Source organism: Kwoniella mangroviensis, assembly GCF_000507465.2.
Source record: "Kwoniella mangroviensis CBS 8507 chromosome 1 map unlocalized Ctg02, whole genome shotgun sequence".
NCBI classification, from domain to species: Eukaryota; Fungi; Basidiomycota; class Tremellomycetes; order Tremellales; family Cryptococcaceae; genus Kwoniella; species Kwoniella mangrovensis.
Window position 1 is genome coordinate 435,675 of NW_027062534.1, and position 18,558 is coordinate 454,232.

Consider the following 18,558-nt stretch of genomic DNA (forward strand, 5'->3'; position numbering starts at 1 on the left):
AAAAGGTCATAACAATCACGTCCTAGCTGAAACTCTCCTTCTTTCACCTGAACCATTCGATGAAATAGTCAATTTCAGTTCTTTCTCCTTCTTCCAATCATTCGCAGTATTCCTCGCTCTTATTATACTACAGACAGCTAATGCAACAGCTTTGAAAGTTCTCCTAGGTCTAGATGGTTCAGGAACTGGATAACCCATTTGAGCTATAGCTCTCAAAGTCGATTGTTGATCCAGACTCATCCCACCAACTAATAACAAAAGGTAACGCTTCTGTAATGCCAGTGCGTTCCTGAAGGTTGATTCCCTGGTGAATTTCGCTTTGAGATATCGGATCTGAGATGCGAGAGATCGAGATTGAGTTTTGAAATGTGTTTTCTGATCGATCAAAGCTTGTGAAAGACCACTGCAAAGTAAACACAATATCATGAGTTGGATATTACATGACGAAGTTCCTAGGGGATAGAAGCTCACGTATCACATTGGTGATTTATCCTCCAACTCTCTAGATCATCGTATTTCCTCTTCGCATCATTCAAGTCTTTCATCGTCCACCTTTCATTATTCCTAGCTTCCTTCAATTCCCTCTCCAAAGCATCAAGTCCAGCTCGATGTTTCGCAGAAGCATTATTTTGCTCTTTCTTCAACAAGGAGAGTTGAAGGCCGAATTCCCTACTCTCCGATCGTTGCGTTTGTAGATCCCTCTCGAATTCCTCTAACTCCTTCATCACGTGGGTGCGTTCATTCTGGAACTTGGCCAAACGAGATTTGGTATCTTCCAAAGTTTGTGTACGCTGAGATAAGGCGTTTCGTAGATCGTCCGATTCTCGTTGAGCATCCCGAAGCGATAATTGCAGAGATTCGATGGTTCGGGCTTTTTGAGTAAGTTCGGGTTGCAAGGCAGCAGATTGAGTGGTCTGAACATTACGTCGGGAAAGGGATTCATAAGCTCTTTGCTCTTTCGCGATATCTCGTTCGAGTTGGACGATCTGAGTTCCCCGGGATTCAAATTCCTAAATCCAAAATTAGCTTACATGATTCAAGCGGATTATCAGGCAAAGGTTACTCACTTTCTTAAGTTGATCTCTCTCCCTGATGACTCTGCTCAAATCATCTCGTGTAGCTTTCAGGTCTCCCTCGGCTTTCTCAGCCATTCTTTGCATCTCAGATTGGAGGCTTTCCACCTGAGCTTGGCTTTTGAGCCTCATTTCCGAAACGAGATTTTGTAGTCGGCCATTGTCTCTTTGTAGTCGAGAACGCTCATTAGCGATATCATATTTGAGTTGTTCCATCTGACTATGAACAGCTTCAAGTGCTTTCTGCATACGACCTTCGTTGTCTCGCCTTTAGGTGAATCAAGGTCAGTGAGACTGATGCAACATTGCAGACGGGGCGATTACTCACTCTCGGTCCTCTTTCTGAGCACTGACCAGAGCTAAAGAAGCTTTGTTTCTCTGTACCAACGTTCTGATTTCACCTTCAAGCTCGCCTATCCTTTCTTCAGCGGCAGCCAGCTTTTCAGCAAGTGCGACACCACCAAGACCGGCTGCTTCGAGACGACTGAAGTTGTGATCAAGCTGATCGTTGGCATCTCGAAGCTCTTTTTGGAGGTACTCAAGTTGAGCTTGAAGAATGGGTTCATTAGCATCACCGATGGTAGTTTGTAGCCAGGAAAGCTGTATGATCAAGACGATGTCAGCTGATTTCCTATCCAATAGGAGAAATGACTTACTTCAGGTAAAGGACCGGGCGTTTTAGGAGTGCGCAAAGAGGCAATAGCTCGGTGGACGAGGGGAGTAGGTCGTTTGAAAGGTGAACCAGCATCTTTGACACCAGCAGGAGCAGGTGAAGCAGATATCGTCATGCTTCTACTACTTGAAGCTAGCCTGTCTGCCAAAGCCGCTTTCTCCCGCTCTAATGCTTGAATCTTGGCGTCTCTCACTTCTACAGCCGACTTTCGGTGTGGCGTAGCATTGAGTTCATGCTTGAGCCTTCCGATTTCTCGGTAAGCCTCATCAAGCCTTTCTTCCATTGCAGCGACAAAGCTATCATGATAGCTCGGATTGTTGTCCGTACCAGCGGTGTTAGTTGTTGGAGACATGGTGGGAGCTGGAGAAGTGGATCGTCGTTGAGAAGTCCTAATGGCTTGAGTGGCAATATTGGCCACTTCCAATTTACCCTTGAGCGACTCGATTTCAGATTCCTTGCTAGCGAGTACTTCGTTAACTAAATTTAATTGTTGTTGTACATGTCGAAGTTCCTCTTCCGCTTCTCCATTGACTCTGGAATTGTTTTGAACCACTGCAAGATCGGCTTCACGACTCTCGATCACCCTGTTGAGTTCTTCAATATGATCATGTTGGTGACCAATTTCAGTTTCTTGGTGAGAGATAGTATTTTGCGCTTCTGCCAATTCTTGCTGTACTTTAGTGAGTTTGTCTTCTACGACTAATTGAGCTTCACATGCAATTTTGAGTTCACCTTTCATAGCTTCGAGGGATTCTAAGCCAGTACCTTCATCCTGCATTTCAGAAATTCGGGCTCGCAACTCTTCAAACTCGGTTTCTGCATCTTCTACACGATGCATCAAACCTTCTTTCTCCTCTAACATATGTGCTGAGTGTTTCTTCAGGCTCTCTACTTCAATCAACTGTTTGTGGTTGTCCGTCGTAGCCTGCTGTAGCATTTCTTCGAGATCGGAGACACGTTTTCTGAGATGCTGTTCTTCTACACCACCTTCGACAAATGAGATCTTTTCCAGTCTAGATTTATCGTTCTTGACTCGATCTACCTCAGTTCTAGCGTCACTCAGATCCTTCTCCAATGATCGGACTTGCTTTTCAAATCCTGAACAGATCTCACCGAATTGCTGAGCATGTTGTTCGGTCTTGGTGGAGAAATCAGAATGGAGGGCTACTCTAGCCCTCTCAGCTTCTTCCAATTGAGCAGACAACTTTTCAATTTCATCGAGCAGTCCTTGCTGTTCGGGTGTATTGGCTTGTCTTGCACGCTCAAGCTGCTCCTCCAATTCTGCTATCAACTGATCCTTCTCGTTCAAACCTTCTTCCAGATTATCCAACTTTTCAGCCATTTCCTGCATCACTGCCGCATATTCTTCGGGATTCAGGCCTTCCAACAGATCTTGAGCAGAGGTTGATGCTTTGTTGGCATGAGGTGAGCTGCCCCTACGACCGCTGAGTGCTGAGGGTTGGCTGATAAGTTCGGAGTGATCGCCTTTAGTACTATCACGTCCGTTTGGAGATTTCGTCGGCCGTTCAGGAAGTTGCTGCGAGACATTCGCAGAAGTTGAAGCTGCATTGAGACCGCCAAGTACATCGTTATCCTCCACATCGATACCGTGGTCCTCCAAAATACCTCTCAATCTATCCGCTTCATCCCTCCATGCTTCAGCTTCACGAGCGAGATCGTCATTCGTCTCAAGCAACTGTTTGTTCATCGCGTTGAGGTGTTTATGAATCTTGATACCGTCTGCACGCTGATCTGAGAGACCTTTCAAAGAGCCACCGCCAGGAGATGCATGATTGGTTGGAAGGAGGATAGTAGGGAAAGATGTGTTGCCACGGGATAGGCGACTATGCATGTGCGATGCTCGCTTGTCGGAAGTGAGGTCGGCTGATGAGGCGATAGAGACAAAAGACTGATCTACTGATTGGTCGACAGTCAATCGGCTTGTCATACCTGGAGTTATTGCTCTACGAATCGATTTCTGAGATTGTGTGACATCGCTTCCTTCTTCTGCGATAGATTCGGTGTCAGGAGCGGTCGATACCCTACGAAGTGGATGTGGGGTACCTCGTACATGCGGTCGGACAATTCTGGTCGATGGTCCAGAAGATGATCCGAGAACAGCTAGAACATGGCTTTTTCGTCTTTCAGCATCGTCTAAAGGAGCACGAGGATTAGACATGTCGCTTGTTTTGGATATCATGCCAAAGGGCGATGGTGTAACAGGTCCAGATGGAGTATTCTGTATCGAGTCTGTCACATCATATAGAATGGTTGAAGGTGCCGAGGAAGCGTCAAGATTGTTGTAACGGAAGGGCTGACCACGTATCGTGCCGGGCGTTGAGTAAAGAGCGATTGAAGGAGTGATGGCCTGTCTGGCGGGGGAATAGGTGTCCATTTGTTTATGAGGAGAAGAATATTGCGAAGGGTCAACAGATACGTTTTCATCTTCCTGAGCTGTGTATTCATTCTCCTGGTTGTATTCCCAAGTTGGGTTTTCTCCGTGATCCTCTGGTGCGCTGTCTATCTCGTATTGATATTCACCGGTGATCTCGTATTCCTGATGGGCGTCCGCCCTTGGTGTCATCATTGAGACATTTCTGACCGGACCTTCTGGCGTGCTAGCAGCTTCACTGACATCTGTCGCTGAGACCTCGCTTCTTGATAAGCTTGGGATTCGCTCGTTTTGCGATACAGGTAGCGTGGTTGGTACGGATGCCTGCGAAGATACAACATTCCGAGTTGCAGGGGTAGGTGGGTCGCTTGGAGTCTCGGGTACTGCTTGAAGATGATGAATAGCTGCTGATGGTCCTCGCCTTCTAGGTCTTTCTAGCAGCACGTTTCCAGATGACAAACGGCGGGTCACGGGGGTTTCTTCCGGCGGTACCGTAAGGGAAGGAAGCTCTGGTATTGATTGTGAGTGAGATTCGTCGTATTGTTGCTGTAGAAAACGGGTGAGCTATGGCATGAGCCTTCATGATTGCATGTTCAACAGATTGACTCACATCTGAGTAATCATTCAACGGTATTGATTGTTCCGCGCCCAGCTTCATTCTGTCTACTATCTCCTCTCCAGAGAAACTTCTGCTCATCTCTCCCGGTGTCTGCCATCTTTGACATCTAGAAGCATGAGTACTATTCCCTAATGATCCTGTTCCACTTAGCGTTCTCTCGTGGCGAGAAGTTCTATTTGTGGTGGCAGTACGGTCTGTTGTGCTCGTACGGAGTGAGCCAGACATTGACCTTGTCTGGTGAGATTGAGGTGTTGACGTAAGAGCTGTTGTTGGTGCATAAGGAGATGAAGCACCTTCGGAGGGAGAAGAGTCAATGGGAGGGAAGGGAGATCCTGAGGCAGTAGAGAATGAATCGGCAGATGAGCGTGTTGTAGCTGTCGCGGTGCTGGATGGAGGCGGTCCCATGACCTTTCGGAGTGGATGTGGTGTAGTCATGTCCTACGTTAAGATGGTAAGTGACCGGATTCCTGTTTGATTGACATGGAACTCACGCTCTGAGGCTCATCGATGATTGATGACTGATGATAATACTGCTGGTGATCATCACTTGTGGACTCGGTTCCACTCATACTATCAAAATCGACATCATCGTCATGTTGGAAACTAGGTAAAGAGGGTAATTCCATATCTTCCAGTTGCTGGACTCTCTTCAGCACCCTATCGGGTGTTTCGAAGTATGCCATTTCTCTTGCAGCCGTCGTGAGCTGAGCAGGATACGAGTGTTGTTGGCGAGGATGGTATGTATATTATATGATCATATGCTATCAAGTGGTGTTGTATCGTCATATGAGAATGGTGATGTTGAAATCAACCAAAAGGTAAACAAACACTGATACAAACGGAGAGACAGAACAGTCGCGTTGATTCATGCATGACCACGTGGAGCCGGGCAACTTGGGAGAAAACGGATAAAATCTCGTTGCGGATAGTGTCAGACAACGGAAGTGGCGGTATGCGGTATGACGGGGGGATCCGGATCCATCCGATCTAATCGCCATTACAAAAAAAGATTACAAAGGAGGAGGCGGGAATGGCGGACTATCTGTAATGAGGTTTGTAATCAGCCATGTTTTCTCACGTTCGTCGTCATCTGGAGCCCAGGCGTTTTTCAGCAATTAAGCAAACATCGAATAACAACACCACCAAAATCATCAGAGTCACATTCCAGCATCGTTATCTTCATCATCGATTCTGTAAATACATCCAGTCCAAAATCATGTTCCACGTCTGAGACGTTCATATACAACCTTCTTAGCAAACAACTTATCATAGTGAAAGAAAAGGGAAAGCAAGTCGTCCGAAAGAAGAAAAATCATAAAGTATAGGAAAACATGCGACCTTTTCATCCACCTACCCCTCAATCTCATCGATCATCCTATATACCCTCCACACCCGATTCACCTACAGTAGAGAAGGAATCTCATATTGGCGGGACAACACCAGATGTGCGTCAGGCGAGAGAAGCGGCAGATGGTGTCGTGAGGGATTATGAGGAGAAGAGAGATCGGTAAGTTTGCCACCAATCCTCTTCGTTTGTTTTCGAACACGACTCATCAAGATGTTTGACCTCAATATACAGTCTGGCGAAGGCGATCGACTCATCTTTATACCTTTTGTCCGATCTCAAAAACTTCAACGGCGAACAATGGACTGTCAGATATCCACACTTGAAGCCCATAGATTCGTCAAGTCAAGGATCTCGTGAGTTCCATTCTCGCGACCGTAGCATCCAGTCATCCCAGTTCAATTGCTCATTTCATCTTTTTTTGTAGCATCTACACGTCCCGGTATGAGTCGACGTACTCTCACATTCGCCGATGAACCATCACAGACCACCGACGTAGTTCTCAACTCTACTCCTACCGTCCGACGAACATTGAAACGATCCCTTACCCTTGCTCCTTCCGCCCCATGTACTCCTATCACCACAGTCAACAGTACAGTCGAAGAACCGAAGAACATCGATGACAACGAAGATGATTTTTCGATATTACGTCTCAACCTGAACATGGGAGCTGCTCGACATGCCAAAGGCTTGATATCACATCTGGAAAAGTCATCCATCTCAGCTCTACTCGATACTCGAATCTCTGCTTCGTTAGACCACCTCACTCATTTACAGAAACGTATATTCGATGCTCAATCTCGAGTACTCGTGACTGGTGATCTCAACGCTGGTAAATCAACATTGATCAATGCCTTGTTGAGAAGGGACGAAGTCATGCCTACGGACCAACAACCTCTGACAACTCGATTTGTGGAAGTCGTCAGTGCGAAGGAGAATGAAGACAAGGAGGAGATACATATATTGAAACACGCGGATAAATACGATCCTTCGGACGAATCGACATACACAACGGAAGACGTTTCAAAACTGTACGAAATGCTTGTAGATGCTGAAGATGACGCTTCAAGTCCTTCACTTCGAGTATTCCTGAAAGAAGCCGATGCCAATATGGCCAATCCTTCGATTTTGCATAACGGCGTTGTGGACATATCACTTATCGATGCACCTGGTCTCAACCGAGACTCCATCAAGACTACTGCCAATTTCGCCCGACAAGAAGAGATCGATGTGGTTGTCTTTGTCGTTTCCGCCGCTAATCACTTCACGTTATCGGCGAAGGAGTTCATATGGCAAGCTGGTCACGAGAAAGCCCATCTTTTCATTGTCGTTAACCGATTCGATCAGATCAAGGACAAAGCCAGATGTCGAAGGTTAGTTCTGGAACAGATTAAGCAACTCAGTCCAAAGACATACGAAGATGCTGCCGACTTGGTACATTTCGTCGATTCCGCTAAGGTAGCCTTAGGATATGGAGAAACAGAACCTGAAGGTGATGAGCTTGATGAAGCTTTCTCACACCTTGAGCACTCACTCCGATCGTTCGTGCTCGTCAATCGAGCCAAATCAAAGCTTGGTCCCGCTCAGAATTACATTACCCATCTTTTGGCTGATGTCGAGCTTCTCGCTGCCGCCAATTCACTAGTGGCCGGTAAAGAGCGTGATGCAGCTCGAGAGGAATTAGCTCGAGTTAAGCCAGTTCTTGAGAAGATGAAGAAGGGTAAAGAGGGTCTTGAGGAATCTTTGGTAGCTGAAGAAGAGGCCGCCACCGACAAGGCATCAGGCAGAACCAATTTAGCTATGGAAAGAGGTCTTGAAAGGGTCGGAAGGGGAGAATTAGCTGCTCCCGCTCCTGGGCTTTCTTTACCTGCCTATCCTGGTTTGTTAGGTGCTTGGGACTTTGCTGCGGAGGTCAAACGAGTACTTTTAGCCTCCCTTGACTTTGCAGTCAGTCTCGCTGAGGATGATGCGCGAAAGCTCACTTCGGAAGGTGTAGAAGAAGTAACCAAACTTGGTGATGCCCATCTTCCCGCCGATGTCGAGCGAACCAACCGAAAGTTCAATCCTCAAGCAATGTTCTCACCTCGAGCTATTCGACGTCCATCGAGTGTCACTTCGATTGGTCTCGGCCTGGCCGGTCAATCTCAATTGGTTGAAGTCAACGTCACCGATATCTTCGATTTGCAACATCACATTCACCTCGCGCGATCGGTCCTTCCATCAACAGCTTCGACATCCCACGAGCTCGTCCCATTCTCTACCGAGGTCGGAGCTGCTTCCCTGGCTGTTGGGGCATTCTCAATGATCAGCGGAAAGACCTTGGGTCTTCGAGCTGTCGTAGAGGGTTTGGTCCATTTCTCCGATTTCGTTTCCAACCCCGCTACACGAAGATGGATTGGACCCGTCGTCGGAGTATTCACCGCTAGTGCGATCGCCTACGTCATCTACGATTTACCGAGATCTATACCTAGAAATGTCGGTAGACATATCCAGTCGACTCTTACGATCTCATCAGGTCAACCTTCACAAATTGATGATGCCTCTATACCATTTGCTGAATACCAGGCTACGAGGGTTAGTAAGGAAGTTAGAAAAGTGATGAGACTCGCTGCGTGGGATTTGAGAGAGAGGTTCAGAGCGGCTGTGGAAGCTAGAGGTGAAGTTGTGAAAGCCAGTGAGGAGATCGAGAAGAAAGCTACAAAGGCTTTAGAATGGTTCGATAACGTTGAAAAGAGAGTGGAGAACATAAGGGAAGAAGTGGGAATCAAAGTGTAATTTGATACTTTTGAAACGGAAAAAATTCGATAAACTCTCGTATATCTACTATTAACGACTGTGATTTGGGATGGAAATCCAAGAAACGAAACAAAACAAAACAAACCAAAACAGACAGGTAATTGCCGGAAGGATCAGTATTCCAATTTATAGTTTTTTTTATGATTGTCTCATATATACACCACTTGTTGATGATATCTCTCTTTTTTGATCTGGATTAATTGTATTCACTTTACCCTCCTTCAGTCGAAGTTTGTTTCTGATATAGTTAATCGAGTCAGTTGAATCACCCTGCTCTTAGTATGAATCATTATTAAACTGTGAAGCGTTGTCGAGGCAATATCTCCCTTATTATCTCTAGGTACAGGATACATATTTCACTGCGCTCTTCGGGATGTGGATCATCCCATGAATGAGATACTGTAGTCAGTCGGACCATAACGAAGGGAAAATGTGTATGTTATAAATACATTGTTACAGCAATATACACAGATATATATCTTGCCTCATCCATATCATTCTTCTATTTCCTACTTTGTAAAGATGCTCACACTAAAGTCCGCATCAAAGTCAGCTAGTGTTTGTATATCACTTATTTGCAGTGCTGGAATCATAACTCACACATCCTCGTCCTGTACCAGATGAGATAATCCGACTTTCTGTGGCTGCGGATTGAATTTACTTGATTTACCCCATACCAACGCATATCTAGATGGCAAAAACCGTCAATAAGCTGAGATTCAAATGCCAACTGATTTCTAAGCTTACTTGAAATGCGATGCCAAACCTCGATGAATACCATGACAGACAGCTTCTATCGTTGCGCCTTGTCTCAGACAAATAGGATCCGATAAATCAGGTTGATCACCCCGTCGTTTGGTATATACCCTGTGAGATTCAACTCGGTCAGCTATTGACCAGAGGCGTAAAATATGTCATTCTAAACTTGCTTGACCATACCCAACTCCTATAGATGGAGGCACAGTGATATCAGCTGAAGATCACAAATCAGTAGTCAAAAGTATACTCACCGCCCATATAGCTTCCAGTAACCAATCCAATCCCAAGTCAATCTCACAACTTATCATGATTGTTCTTCCGTCACCTTCCCGTGCCATAGAATCTAGAGTCTCCATAGATACTCCATCAACCTTGTTTATCACCGTCAAAGCGGGTATGTATTTTCTTGTACCCAGTAGAACATCGATAAATTCGTCCGTTGTTATCTAGATTGTTTTTTATTTATCGTCAGCAATGACTTGGTAGAAGAAAAGCTATATTACTTACATCTTCTCGAACCATCACATCACAATTATGTACTGTGATCAGGTAGAAGGCGTCAGCATAGACTGCAAGTTTCTTGCTATGGTAAAAATCGACTAACTCTTGTAAGTCTGCAAGATAGACCGCAAAGTCCTTTCATCAGTCTTCGTGAGTTTGACAGTATTGTTGATCTGCGGATCCACGTCAGCAAGCCAGGCATGAATTTGGACATACAAGAATCAAAGTGGACTTACTGTGATACCTCCCGCAGTCTTCTGCTTGAATACCACATCAGGAGGTCTGGTGTTCAACCTGATCCCCACAGCTTCCAATTCAGTCTCAAGCATCTTTTTCTGTTCTGCAGATTTGGTTGCATCGACTATCACAGTGCACAACTATCAGTAAGAAAGAACGAATGCGAAGGGTTGAGTGAAAGAGGGAGACCTACTCATAAGTAAGATCAAATCAGCAGTTTTGGCAACCGCTACCACCTGTCTACCTCTACCTCTACCTTTCGCCGCATCCTGTACGATACCAGGTAAATCGAGCAGTTGAACTCTTGCACCCTCGTACTCCAACACACCAGGAATCGCCTACATAATGATCAGCCGGGGTTTGCATCATGCAGTTGTGCCAGCTGATCATGACATACCGTCAAAGTCGTGAATTCATAAGCTCCTACGACAGATTCCGTTTTCGTCACTTTAGATAAAAGTGTCGATTTTCCTACTGAGGGGAAACCTATCATACACACTCGTGCATCTACAGCTTGCAATCAGCATAATGATGGCATCGTCATGTCTGACAACAGCACTCGCCTCCTGATTTCATGACATCGAAACCTTCTCCTTTAGGACCCTTCTTCTCCGGCTCAAGAAGCTGAGCTCGGTATTTTGCGACTTTCAGAAGAAGCGTCAAAAGTAGTCCTGTATGCAATATTCAGGGAGACCTACGCTTAGCCTACAGCGATATAGCAGAATCAATACCAATTGCAAATCTCTCTCAGAAATCTGAATGACTCACCTTCAAAAGACCCAGATGATACTCTGTAGCTTTGCTATAAACGATGACTTAGCTAAAAACTCCTATGGAAGTCTTTGCCATTGCTAATCGCTTACTTCTTCTGCGCTGAAAGAGGGAAAGAGGAAAGATCAGCGTCCAATCACCATTCATCAAGAACAAACGACTCACTCCTCGCCATCTCCTCTGTGATTGACAGTCAGATAGTCAGCATAGTTCTTATGTCAAACCATACACTCAACCCACTCTCGATCTCCTCAATCTTTTCGACGATACCCATCTTGACTGATTTCTCTACCTGTGATTAATTCTCGACCTTGAGTATGACGTGCAATATATGTGATAGTTGGTATATCCAAGTCCGTTGCTTCTTCATTCATTCAGCTGGTTAACAAAGTTAGGACAGTAACAACAGAGTTGTCAGATTTCAACAGGGTGGAGGAACGAGCAACGGACTATTCTACTCGTACTCGTACTCGTATGTGCAATGAGAAAAAATATTCCACGTCACGCTGAAGGAGGATGCTGTGTGGAATCTCCGCAATCTGAACTGCGTGAGTGTGCCTGGCTGGGGTCGGTATGGATGACGACTACTGATCTTCCCATCAAGAGGTTCAATCGATTGATGAACTATGGGGCTGGAATGGATTGAATTGTTTCCCACGCAACAGACCTATCATCCAAGAGAGAACAATGATAATGTGACACATGATAACGACATGATGGTTGATGAATGCATTTTGATATTGAATCGTGGCCCACGAAATTCAAACGCTCACTTGTCTTCTCTCCTAGAACGTGTAGCTCCCTTCTTCTCGCTAGAGCCGACTCTCCAGACAAGGACCGTGTCACTCCCTCCTCCTCTCATTTTATCTACATAGTCAGCACTGACTGACTATCCCTCAACATGCCGACATTCAATCCTCCCCTCGCACACACCTCTCACATCCCCATACCTCGAACAGCCTCTCAGCCATACGTGCAGCTCAACTTCTTTGCTGCTTTTCCTGATGGTGAAGATGAATCCGGTTCATGGGAATTATGGACTGATCTTCCCAGAATCGACGATCAAGGGAACATAATTTCTCAATCTGGAGAATGGACAGCCGCCCAATTTCAACCGTACATCCCTCCTTCTCCACAAGACACCAAACAAAAGCACAAGCATCAACAAACAAATGGTGATGCAACCGCTTCGCCTATCTACCTGAAAGCTTCAGCGGGATACCCTCCTCTGACGACTCCGGTTCAGAAGACATACTACCTGTCCATCGCCGTACCTGCTCTTCCGGATCAACAGTACTCGTACACCTATCGACATATCACTTCATCAGGTGAGACTCATTGGCTAGGAGGAATGGGAGGTAATGGTTCCATCAAGTTGAATGGAGATGATGTCGAACCTAAGATTGAAGGTCCAAAAGCAGGCTCATGGTCAGAGAACTTGGAGGGAGTCAAGGAATCGGATTGGTACGGAGTCGCTATCGAGCTTCAGAAGTCAAATGGGTGAGTTCATATGTCAACGAATATCTACAGGACGTGAGAAGCTAACTTCACATCACAGGAAACTCAAGCCCATTGTTCACACTGTACCCTCTGAAACGCAAGTGACAGCTCAGCTTGCCCTCCTCACGGCTCAACAACCATTACACTCATCTACTCTCTCAACTCCCACAAGTTCACCCACAGCCACCTTTCCATCGGCTACCTTACCACACCTGTCCATCCTCTCACCCTCATCACCACTCGATATCTCTCCTTCATCCATTCCTTCCGCGCCCGCTGACTCCTTCTACGGCCTGACAACCGGGTCGACTGCCGTCGAAGCTCTGACAGGAGCATTCAAAGCTGCCAAAGCCAAGGAGGATATCTTCCCTCTCGCAGAGGTTTCAGCAGATCATGAAGACGTCTCTGCGATCTTCATATCAAGCGGTCAACAAGAGCCTCAACAGGTATATTTGATCATTCACGCACCATCTCTGGCATATCCTGTCGATATCGCTATTACTCTTCCTCAAGACATTCTTGACCCTGTTCCCATTGCTCTATTCACCAACTCTGAAGGCCCAGTCTCTTACTTGTCAAATCTCGAATCGAAATCAGGTAATCGTAAAATTCACCTAAAACTCGAGAAAGGAGCTATCGCAGAGATCATTCAACTAGCCGAATTCACAGAACTGAGGGGATCAGGAGGTGATGATCCCATATGGATCTGTGCACCAGATGCTATCAATGTTGAATTCGGTGAAGAAGAACTATCACAACCTGAATTCACGGCCAAATCAGCTCCTATCACGACTTATAACGAAGTCACTCCGGTGAAAATTCGCGATGAAGAGGAAGAAGTGATATCGAAACCACCACGAACACAGACTACCGATAGCCAATCATCAACTACCTCAGAAGAAGAAGAGAGCTCTGTACCGGTACAACCGCATGCTGAAGCTGCTGAGCCCAGTCACGGATGGTGGTTATTCCGATTCATCGGACGATTCTTCGTCAATATTTGGGAACTGTTATTATGGCCTTTCAGATCGAGCCCTGCCATCGCTGATGGTGCTTCACAAGCTGAGCAAAGGGAAGGAGAGCAAGAGGAGAACGATCCGGATTTTCCAGCCAATGAGAGGACTCCTCTTCTTGGCGTGAGTCCCCTTTTTACCATGTAGATACTTTGATTATCTGCTAATTTCGGTTTGTTTCGCATGCAGTCTCAAAGCATGTCAAGAGAGACATCCTCATCCTCGACTGCATTTGATCCTTTAGCTACTCCTACATCAGTTACAACCGTCAAAGAAGAGTCGAAACCTAAGTATCCTACTGATGGATCAATCACTCCAGTAGGGCACAATTCCTCACCGAATTGGAATAACATTATCGTTTCCGATGAACTTCCGATAATCAACTCCATTCGAGTCAGATCATATGCTCAAATGACTTTCAATCACTTACCACCATTCCAGTTCCTCTTACCTCCCAATTCGGTCGATATCACTTCAAGACTTAGGTTCACCGTGAAGGAGAAGGCTGCTCGACGATGGGAAGAGGTTTCACCTCTTTTCGAAGGCCAGAAAGATGTTACTAAGTGTCAAGAGGTGACTTTGGAAGGTGGAAATGCGACGGGTGGGACGGATTGGGACGTCCAGTTGGAAAGGATCTGAGCTGATCCTACTTTGATATCTGCCACTGTCAATTTCTGCTCTTTTTGAATCTCATCTTTCCCAAGCGCTTCATCCATTTTTTCCTCTGAACATACATATTATTTGGCTCAGTATACATGGTTTTGACTCTCCGCTTTCATTGATAATACGAAGCCAAGTCGGTTGATAAAGATTTGGACAGGGGTTCTGAGTAGAATTGGATCCACACTGGATTTTCCCTTTGACAACATCGTTTCCTATATATGTAATTACGACTCCCATGTTTGACGAAATCAAGAAAAGAATCAGGAAAGAATGTCAATATGAATATGCATCTGTACATGAATTTGGTCATTTATTCGATATGATACATGCAATGAATAATGTTTAACAAATGTTATCTAAAATCTTGTTAGACTTAAGCCCCTGCTCTCTTGATCATATCTTCCAAAGACACAGCTCTGAAATCCCCATCTTCACCTTGAGCGAAAACGGCATTATCACCAATATAACCCGTGACACCACCACGTCCATCGACATTCTTGGATATCCTAAATAGAGGTTTACCAGTCTTATCATGGGATTTACCAATAGGTAAGAATATGAGATCATGTTGAGAGGCGAAATCTTCAGCGATACTCCTAAATGTAATCTCAGTCGGGATCGATTCAACGAGTGGCCTCTTGATTTCTTGAAAAGTGTTCTTATGTTTGCTGGATTTCGAAGATGTTGTCTTACTTGACGGTGGAAGAGGTTTGAAATCCGGTTTGACAAGTTTATGCGGTGCATCGTTACCCAACCTAATAGCTTGATCCATCAACTCCAAACCGGTATTGAATCCACGATTGATACCTGGCATTTCGAGGACTGCCTCGGGGAATCGTCCTTTCCACCAAACGAACCTGATTGAAACAGTCGATTAGCTAATTATCAATAGTCTGGAAAATAGAAGTAAACTTACCAATTGGCTACTTCATCAGGTTTATAAGCAGGTTGTACGAGCCAGATATACAAGATATCCAACCATTTGGGGAAGAACTCAGATTCCAGCAGATGCGAAAACATGGATTGTCGGAGAAGCTTGTACCATGGCATGACCCAATCTTCGAGCGGGACGAGATCTTGTTTTCTCGGATTGATAGAAAAGTCATCTCGAAGCGAAGCACCGAGTTTCGGTAAGACAAATTGTATGATGAGTTTGTCCCACTCGCTCGATGAATAGACCTGGACGCAAGGCATCAGCAGGGAACATGACTTGAATGGAGCTGTGCATAGACTTACATTCTTTTTCCATCGAGCGAGCTCGTCTGGCACTCCATCTTTGACAACCCAGTTTCGCAATACAGAACGTATACGTCGCTTGGCACCTTCCAAGATGTCGTCACCTCGGTCTCCCAAGAGTGGTAACCAGGGGAAGACGATACTGGCAAGAGATCCCGCTTGTTGACCATATTTGGATCTTCTTGGATCCCATTGTTCAATAGCGGCTTTGACCTTGGGGAGAATCAATTGATCCATGACATTATCGCGGATGAAAGCAGGTAATATCGGTTCCCAAGATTCGAGAAGGTGTACTGCAGCATGCGGAGAAGAAGGGTCCCAATCGTTACTATGAGGTAGGATGTCAGTATCTATAGAAATCCTCGCGTATCTTAAAAACTCACTTGATCGCGGAACGAACTTTCGGAAGCCACAACGACCAGAGCAGACTTTCCCATGCACTCATTGGCCGTTCTCCGTTTTCCTGCTTGCGAGCAGCTCGTCCAATACCGTCTGCACTGTTGACAGCAAGGGCAAATTCATCCGGATCATTCGACCTCGGTAAATTATATGCTTTTCGCCACGTCTTGAGTGAGGACAAGAGGATATCGGTTGACACGTCGAAAGGTTCCCATTCTGAGAATGCACGTCGTTGCTATATTAAACAGTTAGCCGATATCCCAGAATCATAGTGAATGCACGTACTACTTGAGCAATGGCAGCTACTACAACATCGTCTAACGACTGAGACTTGTATTCGTCCCCATAATCATTGATCAATGCGTTGAAGCTCTCCGTGAGAGGTGCCAAGGAAGGATTTGCAGCAACCGATTGTGAAGCAGCGATGTTCGAGACGTTTTCCACTAATGCTTGAATCTGCGAGATTCGAGTCAGACCTAAAAAATCTTGTGATCAGTGATGTTTGGGAAAAGGGAAATTTAGCACTAACGTTTATCAGTGTCCTCCCCTTTAGCCCTTGACACCTGTTCCTCGCGGAGAGCCCATCTCCTTCTCTCATTGACCGATTTCCCTTCCCTTATCAGTCCTTCTACATCTCCTTTAGCTACATCTACGATCAGACGTAGATTATGCCGCAGTTCAGGCAATTTCATGTTGTCGGAAGATGGTGTCCATGTCGATAGCGAGAGTGACGATAGCGATTGTACTTCCTTGAGCTGCACCATTATTATCAGTATGCGTTCACTAGAATTGATCACTCGAGTCAAACGACTGACCTCTCCTCCTCTTGCATCAAGTACCAGACCGACTCCTCCAAATGTTGCGGTATCACCAGCTTCCGCCAGCAATTGCTCGTATGTCTTGTGCTCCACCTTGACCTTAACTTTCTTTTGCTTCTTCCAGCCCTGTTCCACTTCCTCTTTGGGTCCCTTGGGTACTTTAGGTCCACGTCCACGTTGACTTCGCTTAGGCTTCTCATCCTCATCATCTGAGAAAACATGACCTTGCCTTCTCGCTTCTCTCTTACTATCCTCTGTCCTCATTCCTTTCTGGATACCCTGACCTCTAAACACCTTTCCAACCTGGATCGGAACCGCTCGACCGTCTTCCTGGGCACCTAAACCTTTACCAGCTTCCCATCCTTGTTTGGCTAACATCCTAGCACCGAACGACGACGATATCTTGCTGAAATGCGCACGTTCAGCAGCGGTTAGTTCTGCAGATTTGGCAGCGGCTGAGGGTTGAGGTCGGGATATGAAAGACTGCTGCTTGCGCGATGGACCTGATGATGCGGTGAGTGAGGGGGGAGGTCGACCGAAAGCTGAAGGTACGTTTGTTGAAGGAAGGGACTCGTCAATGGGTTGAACAGGCGCTTGTGATGATCCCAATCCTCCTGTAGGACCTTCTCTAGAGACTTCAATAGGCGTTGAAGCGTTCTCAGATACTCGACTGGATGAGCCTATCCCTCCTCTACCCCGTGACGATGATCCAATACCCCCTCTCCCACCACTAGATCTGGAGGTTTCTGCTTTGCTATCCGCAGGTATCGTTCCAGCAGGTGCGAAACCATTTCCAGATCCTAAACCTGATCGGCCCTTGGGGTGATCTTCCGCCTCTTCATCATCTCTAATTCTTGGAGACGGTTGACGAGATTCATCTTCGACATCTTGATCACCATCTTCATCTTCCGAACCCGAGCTGTCCGCTGAGTCACCTTCGTCTTCATCTTCATCTGAATCCTCATCTACTGGTTTGTCTCCTTCATCTTCTCCTACCTTGGGTGGATGAGAAGATACGAATGCTGGAGCTCTGCGATCGATAAATTATCAGTATAGTCCTTTTGTGAATATGGTGAAAGCGATAATAACTCACTTGGTCCAATCCGTTCTTTTCGAGCTACTTGCACCTTTACTTCTCGATCCTAAACCGCGACCACCATGGCCTTCTTCAGGTTCTTCACCGAATATACCTTCCCAAGCAGATTCCTTACCACTTCTACCTCCAGCGGTCTTACGTCTCTTTCCCTTGTGCTCAAACAATCTCCTCTCGGCTCTCGAATCATCGTCTTCCTGAGAATCATAATCTGCTATTGATTCACCAGAGTTGGAAGCTTCCGAATCTGATCCATCGGAGAGAAATGCGTTTTTCCTCCTGGGCATTGCTACCGATGTAGAGAAGAGCAATGAGAGACAGACGCTCTGCTTTTGCTGTTTTGTTGATGATTTGTATGTTATCGTGAGATGGGCCGGGATATATAGTGGTAGACTACTCATCCATGAATTGGCAGCAGTCGCCACCTAAAGGTATATAGCCAGACATGCCTAAATCACAGAGAGCTTGCTCTAGCTTGGGGTGCCTATACTGCCATCGTGCCTTACGAGTAGGATGGTTTGTTGATTCCTGGTCTGAAACGTTGAAAAGTGCATTCATTGCAATGGAATTCAAGTGACGTAAAGGAGATTGATACAAGTGACTACAAATATATAAGGATCGATGTCTTCCTTTCAACTTGAATCCAATGCTTGATAACAACCTCTAGACC

The 18,558-nt window shown here is 45.8% G+C and overlaps 5 protein-coding genes across 5 annotated transcripts; 2 read left to right on the plus strand and 3 right to left on the minus strand.

Annotated features, from left to right (window-relative positions):
* Positions 1-15: 15 nt before the first annotated feature.
* Positions 16-5,440, minus strand: I203_105243 (uncharacterized protein; the record flags this gene model as incomplete). The annotated part of the gene is made up of 7 exons (XM_019144412.1): positions 16-403; positions 472-1,010; positions 1,068-1,341; positions 1,402-1,673; positions 1,730-4,684; positions 4,749-5,195; positions 5,249-5,440. 7 exons carry the CDS (start codon positions 5,438-5,440, stop codon positions 16-18), a joined length of 5,067 nt encoding a protein of 1,688 aa, XP_019005747.1.
* Positions 5,441-6,088: 648 nt separating this feature from the next.
* I203_105244 (uncharacterized protein) lies at positions 6,089-8,877 on the plus strand (the record flags this gene model as incomplete). Its single annotated transcript, XM_019144413.1, has 3 exons — positions 6,089-6,264; positions 6,337-6,458; positions 6,530-8,877. The coding sequence occupies 3 exons, from the start codon at positions 6,089-6,091 to the stop codon at positions 8,875-8,877; spliced, it is 2,646 nt and encodes an 881-aa protein (XP_019005748.1).
* A 530-nt stretch (positions 8,878-9,407) lies between these two features.
* Positions 9,408-11,440, minus strand: I203_105245 (uncharacterized protein; the record flags this gene model as incomplete). Its single annotated transcript, XM_065517723.1, has 16 exons — positions 9,408-9,429; positions 9,499-9,585; positions 9,646-9,765; positions 9,828-9,844; positions 9,909-10,103; positions 10,165-10,196; positions 10,262-10,331; positions 10,395-10,519; positions 10,589-10,733; positions 10,793-10,902; positions 10,959-11,039; positions 11,094-11,100; positions 11,164-11,197; positions 11,259-11,268; positions 11,332-11,346; positions 11,407-11,440. 16 exons carry the CDS (start codon positions 11,438-11,440, stop codon positions 9,408-9,410), a joined length of 1,104 nt encoding a protein of 367 aa, XP_065373027.1.
* Positions 11,441-12,067: 627 nt separating this feature from the next.
* I203_105246 (uncharacterized protein) lies at positions 12,068-14,318 on the plus strand (the record flags this gene model as incomplete). Its single annotated transcript, XM_019144415.1, has 3 exons — positions 12,068-12,666; positions 12,725-13,802; positions 13,869-14,318. 3 exons carry the CDS (start codon positions 12,068-12,070, stop codon positions 14,316-14,318), a joined length of 2,127 nt encoding a protein of 708 aa, XP_019005750.1.
* Positions 14,319-14,715: 397 nt separating this feature from the next.
* On the minus strand, positions 14,716-18,175 carry I203_105247 (uncharacterized protein; the record flags this gene model as incomplete). Its single annotated transcript, XM_019144416.1, has 8 exons — positions 14,716-15,199; positions 15,259-15,521; positions 15,579-15,906; positions 15,962-16,212; positions 16,263-16,453; positions 16,507-16,732; positions 16,793-17,825; positions 17,889-18,175. The coding sequence occupies 8 exons, from the start codon at positions 18,173-18,175 to the stop codon at positions 14,716-14,718; spliced, it is 3,063 nt and encodes a 1,020-aa protein (XP_019005751.1).
* Positions 18,176-18,558: the final 383 nt, after the last annotated feature.